This window comes from Chinchilla lanigera, unplaced genomic scaffold (assembly GCF_000276665.1).
Source record: "Chinchilla lanigera isolate Chin_1 unplaced genomic scaffold, ChiLan1.0 scaffold00113, whole genome shotgun sequence".
Lineage (NCBI taxonomy): Eukaryota > Metazoa > Chordata > Mammalia > Rodentia > Chinchillidae > Chinchilla > Chinchilla lanigera.
In genome coordinates this window covers 1,809,791-1,815,917 of record NW_004955514.1, presented here as the reverse complement: position 1 = coordinate 1,815,917, position 6,127 = coordinate 1,809,791, and the positions used below count along the sequence as shown (strand labels likewise).

Below are 6,127 nucleotides of genomic sequence, written 5' to 3'. Positions count from 1 at the left end.
ACGTGAGCCCCGGGCTCCCCGGGCGGGGTTGGGGCGCCGCACCCCGCCGCCTCGGCCTCCCAGCCCCGCGCTCCTCTCCGCAGGACCCGCTGTACGGCTCGTGGCAGCGCGGCGTAGACTGGTTCGCCACGGCGATCGGGATGCCGGCGGAGAAGAGGTACAACAGCGTCCTGTTCGGAGGTACGGCCGAGCCGGTGGCCGGGCTGGCCCCGCTGGGGGGCCTGCTGCTACCGGGACCCCCTGGCTTCTTGGTCCTCACTCTCCGCCCCCCGTGAGTCGCAGTCTTCTCGTTCCTGGGCCTTCTGCACCCTCCTCTGCCCTCCTCGCCCTCCCCTGGGGCCACCCATCGTGGAGTCGGTGGCCTGTGCCACCCCTGGCCGTGGGCAGCCCCTGACGGTGCCATCTGTCCCCTAATCAGGTCTCATTGGCTCGGGCTTCTCCCTCCTGCAGTTCCTCTCCGCGCCGCTCACCGGGGCCGCGTCGGACTGCCTGGGCAGGCGCCCCGTGATGCTGCTGTCCCTGGTGCGTCGGGCCGTGTCCGCGGGGTGGGGCCGCTGGGCAGCGGGTAGCACGGGCAGCTGTGGTTCCTCGTGCTCCGGAGGCCGAGCCAGGGGCCCTGAGAACACGAGGCCCTTCCCTGTCCCCCAGATGGGCCTGGCCACCTCCTACGCGGTGTGGGCTGCCTCTCGGAGCTTCGCGGCCTTCCTGGCCTCCAGGGTGATTGGGGGCATCAGCAAGGGGAACGTCAGCCTCTCCACAGCCGTCGTCGCTGACCTGGGCTCCCCGTTAGCCCACAGCCAGGGCATGGTGAGTGCGCGCCAGGCCCGCGTGGGGCGCCCCGGCCTCCCAGGCCCACTCAGGTGGCCTTCTCCGCAGGCAGTCATCGGGGTGGCTTTCTCCCTGGCCTTCACGCTGGGCCCCATGCTCGGGGCCTCCCTGCCCGCGGAGACGGCGCCCTGGCTCAGCCTGCTCTTCGCAGTGTCGGACCTGCTCTTCATCTTCTGCTTTCTTCCGGAGACGCTGCCCCCGGAGAAGCGGGTAGGGCTGCGGCAGGACTACAGGCACAGGGCCCCCCAAGTGCTGCTGTAGGGAGGCTTTGCGGGCCTCTGCTCCCAGGGTCCGTCCCAGCCACGTGCTCCAGCCTTCCCCAACCCTCCCACAGGCGCCCTCCCTCACGCTGGGCTTCCACACAGCTGCCAACCTGCTCAGCCCCCTCGCCCTGCTCCAGTTCAAAGCTGTTGCCCACAGCCAGGAGCCCCCTAGCGCAGACAGTAAGGAGCCTGCCCCTCCCGCAGCCCTCACCCCTCGCCCACCCACGTAACCCCAGCCCACCCACAGCCCCACGCCCTGCAGGGCTCTGCAGCCTGCGGCGCCTGGGCCTGGTCTACTTCCTCTACCTCTTCCTGTTCTCGGGTCTGGAGTACACCCTAAGCTTCCTGACGCACCAGCGCTTCCAATTCTCCAGGTGGGTCTCTGGGGATGCCTGGCCTCGAGTGTGCCCCCAGCCCACGCCGGGGAGCCCCCCCTCAGGTGGTTGCCGTTGGTGGCCCTTGGCCTGCACTCACTCTCTGCCTCGCAGCCTACAGCAGGGCAAGATGTTCTTCTTCATCGGTCTCACCATGGCCACCGTCCAGGGCGCCTATGCCCGGCGGATCCGCCCTGGCAGAGAGGTCACAGCTGTGAAGTGGGTAGGACACCCTCTGTAGCAGGCAGCAGGTGGTATCCCGGGCAGGGCCAGCCATCAGCCGGGTGCTGAAGCCGCTGTCCCCACAGGCCATGCTGCTGCTGGTGCCAGCCTTCCTCCTCATCGGCTGGGGCCGCTCGATGCCTGTGCTGGGGCTGGGGCTGCTGCTCTATTCCTTTGGTGAGTGCTCCGCGGGCGGGAGGGGACACCGGGCACCTCTGGCCTGACGGCCTCCCCCATATTCCCCACAGCGGCTGCAGTCGTGGTGCCCTGCCTGTCTTCTGTGGTTGCCAGCTATGGTGAGCCCCTCCCTTCCAGAGATTGCCTGGCCAGCCGGGAGGTGGAAGCACCCGTGACACCTAACGGGGTCTCCCCACAGGCTTACCAGGGCAGAAGGGAACAGTCATGGGCACACTGCGGAGCCTGGGTGCCCTGGGCAGGGCAGTGGGGCCTGTGGTGGCCGCCTCAGGTAAGGGTCTGGAGCAGCACTGAGGACATGCTGTCCCCCCACCGGCCCCAGCGTCCTCATGGACTCACCCCCTCCCCCCACAGTGTACTGGCTGGCTGGAGCCGAGGCCTGCTTCACTGTGTGCGCGGGGCTCTTCCTGCTCCCTGTCTTCCTCCTGCGGAAGCTGAGGCACCCAACACCAGGGCTCAAGGCTGAATAGCTAAAGTGCCGCCAGCCCAGTCGGGACCATCAGGACGACTCCCCACTGCCAGAGACCCCTTCCTGCCCTGCCTAGCAATGGCCTGGGGAGGGCACCTCACCACTCTGCTGCACTCCTGGGGTGAGGCACCAGCAGCAAACCTGGGCAGCAGAGCCCTGGGTGCCTTGCCCTGCCTGCCTCACTCCCCCCGCCTGAGCAGGCTCAGTGACACCAAGGCCTTCAAGCTTCTGTGCACGTTCTGCCTCAGTGGCTCAGGCCCTGGGCCAGGCTTCTGAATGACAAATAAAGCAGCTATTTTGTACCAGCATGCTCTCCAGGACACCTCTGCCCTGCCACCTGCCCACAGAGATGCACAGGGGCCAAGGCCCAACACAGTGCTGGGCTCCCCTGCAGCAGAAAGCAGCACCAGCTGCAGCCCCAGGCCGGGGTCAGGCCCCGGACATGGGATCACAGGATGGGCCTTGAGCTGTGGTCCTCACGCCCCACACCTCTGCTGAGCCAGGCAGGCTGAGCCGGGCCCTAGGATAAACTCCCATCCCTGGCCCTGACTGGCAGCCCCCAGGTAGCATTGCAGGTTCCAGGGCCGCAAGAGCAGGTGTCAGGACATCTGGCCAAGAAGTGAAAACATAGGGTTCTCGCTGGAACACGAGACACATTTCGGAAATCCTACTTTTAGGGGATGAAGGTATCTGAAAACTGCTAATAGAATATAGACAAGGAAACTGCTTAAAGAGTTTTATTTGTGAGTAAAACATGTTACAATGAAGAAAGGACATCCAGGACCTGTCCTCCAAGTCTGGTCCATATATGCAACTATATTTCATGTTGTAATACAAAGAATTAGACTACAAAAGTGAAAATTAAGGTCACTGCATATGTGGGATACAGGAGGGGCAGGAGGGTGAGAGTCAGGGGCAGGGCAGGGAGCGTCCTACCACCGTGTGGCACTGACAGGCAGTGCAGAGCCTGCCACTGGCTCAGTTCTGCCCGGTGTTCCATTAGTGGGAGCCGTGCCAAGACCCGAGCCCGCCTCCTGACACCGTCTCCCGGGGGCTGACCCTGTGCGATGCATCTGGAGCCCCACAGGCTCCCCCCGGCCATGGCAGGCCCTCAAACAGGTCACCTGCCCACTCCCGCAGGAACGTCCCAGCACTGTCAGGGGAGAAGGTGCAGGCTTCATAGATTGTACTGTGCTGGGAGGGACACTGAGACCAACTTCCACCTGGAGTTCCGTTCATCACAACCACAGTGCCCTCCGGCTGAGGTAAGGTGGGGACAGTCCCCACTCCATTCCAAAACCCACAAACCAGGTGACCAGTGCTCCACTGCGGTCTGCCGCAGGCTCTAGAGAGAAAACTAACAAAAACGCAACCTGTTCATAGTCACAGTCAAAATGAGGCTGAAAGGCAAACCTGCTGAAAGAAAATTCTAGAAAGGACTTTTCCCTCCTGGAATCCCTCCCCTGTGAAAGGATCACAGAGACCTGTGAGCAAGGTCTCGGGAGCTCCTGAATCTGGTTCTGGTCGGGGTCACCAGTGAGACCATGCATAGCATTGCGCTGGGCGCACACGGGCCGCGTGACTGGGTTCAGGCCAGCTACAGCCCGAGCCCAGCTCTGCAGGGAGCCACGGGCCCAGGCCGTGGTGGGCATGCGAGAGCATCCACAGGACGGGGCCGTGTGCGGGATAAAGGGGATCACTGAGCCAGCGGAAGCCACGAGTCAGATTCAGTCACCTGAGACACCTGGGCTGGAGAGCCGAGCAGGGACAGGACGAGTTACATCACAAGGAGTAAGGGTGAGGGGCTCAGGAGGGCGCACCTGTAACCAGGGGGCGAGGCCTCTGGAACCTGCCACCAGTGCCATAATGGACCCCCCTCAGGAGAACACAGCTCACAGCACCGAGCAGAGCCGCTCCCAGGCTGAGGGACACTCGTAGCACCGCTCTGCGGGGGCTGGTTGAATGGGGTAGGGCTCTAGCTACACGAGGGCTTGGATTTTTGCATTCCATTACACAAGAGGACAGAACAGGACACGCGATCAGGACCCTGGTGGAGCCAGAGTCGCTGCAGACAGGACTGTGGTCTGCGCGGGGCCTTCAGGGGTCACGCTTCTTGCTCTTCTTCAGGAAGGAGGGTGTGCGGAACTTCTTCTTCTTCTTGGACGGGGACTTGCCTGGGGACCCGTCACTTCCAGGGTCTGCAGCAGACCCCTCCTCAGCAGCTGGGGAGGCTACCTCTTCAGCCACCGCGGCTGAGGCTGGCTCTGGCTCTGCTGCGGCAGGGGCCTGGGGGCGCGCAAGGGGGCCAGGGGCCTCCTCCTCCTCCTCCTCCTCCACTGGGGGGAAGCCCAGTGCTTCTGAAGGCTCGTCAGGGGACAGATCAGGGAGTGTCGGCTTGAAGGTGGCAGCGTCACTGTCGTCTGCAGAGGGCGGCTCCTGTGGGAGGTCTGGTGGTGGGGGTGGAAGATGGTGAGAGCTGGCAGCCTGACGCGGGGGTGCTGGCCCCGGAGCTGCCACTTCGTGCTGTTCTATGGCCCTTTCCAAGACAAGCCACTCTGCCTAGGTCTTCTCTACAAGAGGGCTGCAGAGAGCCAGCGGCACCAAGTGCACGCTCAACCAGGGCACTGCAGTGCCCGCTAGTGAGCACGCTGGCCAGCGGGGGAGCACCACATAGGGAAGGACTTGGCTCAGGTATTAGTGGTTCTGCCCTTCAGCCTCCATCTGGTCCCACGGCAGCTGGTGTCCCCAGGGCAGCCGGCAGAGCTGTTTAACAAGGGTGGGGAGAAGGAAGAGCCACAGGCTGAGAGCAAGCTGCAAGCCTGATCTGTCTGCACTGGGGCAGTCATGTCTCCCCTTGGCCCCGGGGACACCAGCATTGGAGACAGATTTTAAACAATCCAGAGTTACACACAACTGGCATGTTAGGCAACATCAAACTATTTAGTACTTAAATTCAGCCAGACATCAGCACAGGAGCAGCTGGGCTAAGCAAAGATTCTAAGCAGCCTGGCCACAGGCGTGCTGGCCCCAAGCCCTCACTGCTGCAGCCTGGGGCAGCTGGAGGACCTCTGAAGGCCCCTGCATGCGACCCTCTGCTGATAACTCAGTGCCACGCTCACAGCACACTGTAGGCGCCACCCCACCCTGGCCACACTTGTGGCGCTGATGGGCACACTCAGGAGAACTGGGGTCATCTGACCAAATGTTACTTTTCTTTTTTTATTTTTTGCGGTACTGAGGGTTTAACCCAGGACTCTGCATTGAACTACGTTTCCAGACCCTTCTCTATTTTTTTTAGGCAGGGTCTAAAGTCACTGACTTGCTCAGGCCAGGTTTGCTAAGTCACTGAATTGCTCAGGCCGGGTTTCAACTTGCAATCCTCCTGCCTCGGCCTCCCAGAATGCTGGGATTACAGTGTGTGTCACCACACCCAGCTTCACATCTCTCAAAAAGCACAAAGTATTGCTTTCAGCCTACTTCAAATTACCAGTCTCCATTTAGGCACAGGCCCAAACAATCCAGCACGTCAGTGGCAGAACCCACTTGGCTGGAACCAGCCCGCATTTACATCTAGCCCAATTTGGCAAAACCTTCAAAGGCTGAGCCCTGAGAACTCCGAGGCCCAGCGTGCTCTGGGCGGTGCTGCGCAGCACAGGGCCCAGGTGCATGATGGACTCCTGGGAGGCCACAGAGGGACAGGTATAAAAAAGAGGGCCTCTGTTTTTGTTCTGAATAAACAGGAAACAAAGCTTCAGAAACAAAGCAGCGGAAAAAGA

General features: G+C 62.1%; 2 protein-coding genes across 6 annotated transcripts in view; one reads left to right on the top strand and one right to left on the bottom strand.

The window, feature by feature from the left end:
• Nucleotides 1-83: 83 nt before the first annotated feature.
• On the top strand, nucleotides 84-2,659 carry Mfsd10 (major facilitator superfamily domain containing 10; the record flags this gene model as incomplete). The annotated part of the gene is given in 11 exon segments (XM_013506759.1): nucleotides 84-180; nucleotides 419-522; nucleotides 649-807; nucleotides 877-1,038; nucleotides 1,163-1,271; nucleotides 1,354-1,465; nucleotides 1,580-1,688; nucleotides 1,774-1,864; nucleotides 1,936-1,983; nucleotides 2,064-2,153; nucleotides 2,237-2,659. Coding segments are annotated over 11 exon segments (1,197 nt in total), but the record flags the coding sequence as incomplete, so codon positions are not given.
• A 413-nt stretch (nucleotides 2,660-3,072) lies between these two features.
• Nucleotides 3,073-6,127, bottom strand: part of Add1 (adducin 1 (alpha)) — a 28,544-nt gene continuing 25,489 nt past the window's right edge. For 3 of the 5 annotated variants that reach the window (XM_005408743.2, XM_005408744.2, XM_005408745.2), the window contains one exon: nucleotides 3,073-4,798. In XM_005408743.2, coding sequence (XP_005408800.1) covers nucleotides 4,449-4,798 — 350 coding nt within the window. In that variant the 3' untranslated portion in view covers nucleotides 3,073-4,448. The remainder of the gene's footprint in view (nucleotides 4,799-6,127) is intronic. The other 2 variants (XM_005408746.2, XM_005408749.2) reach the window with 1 other exon arrangement.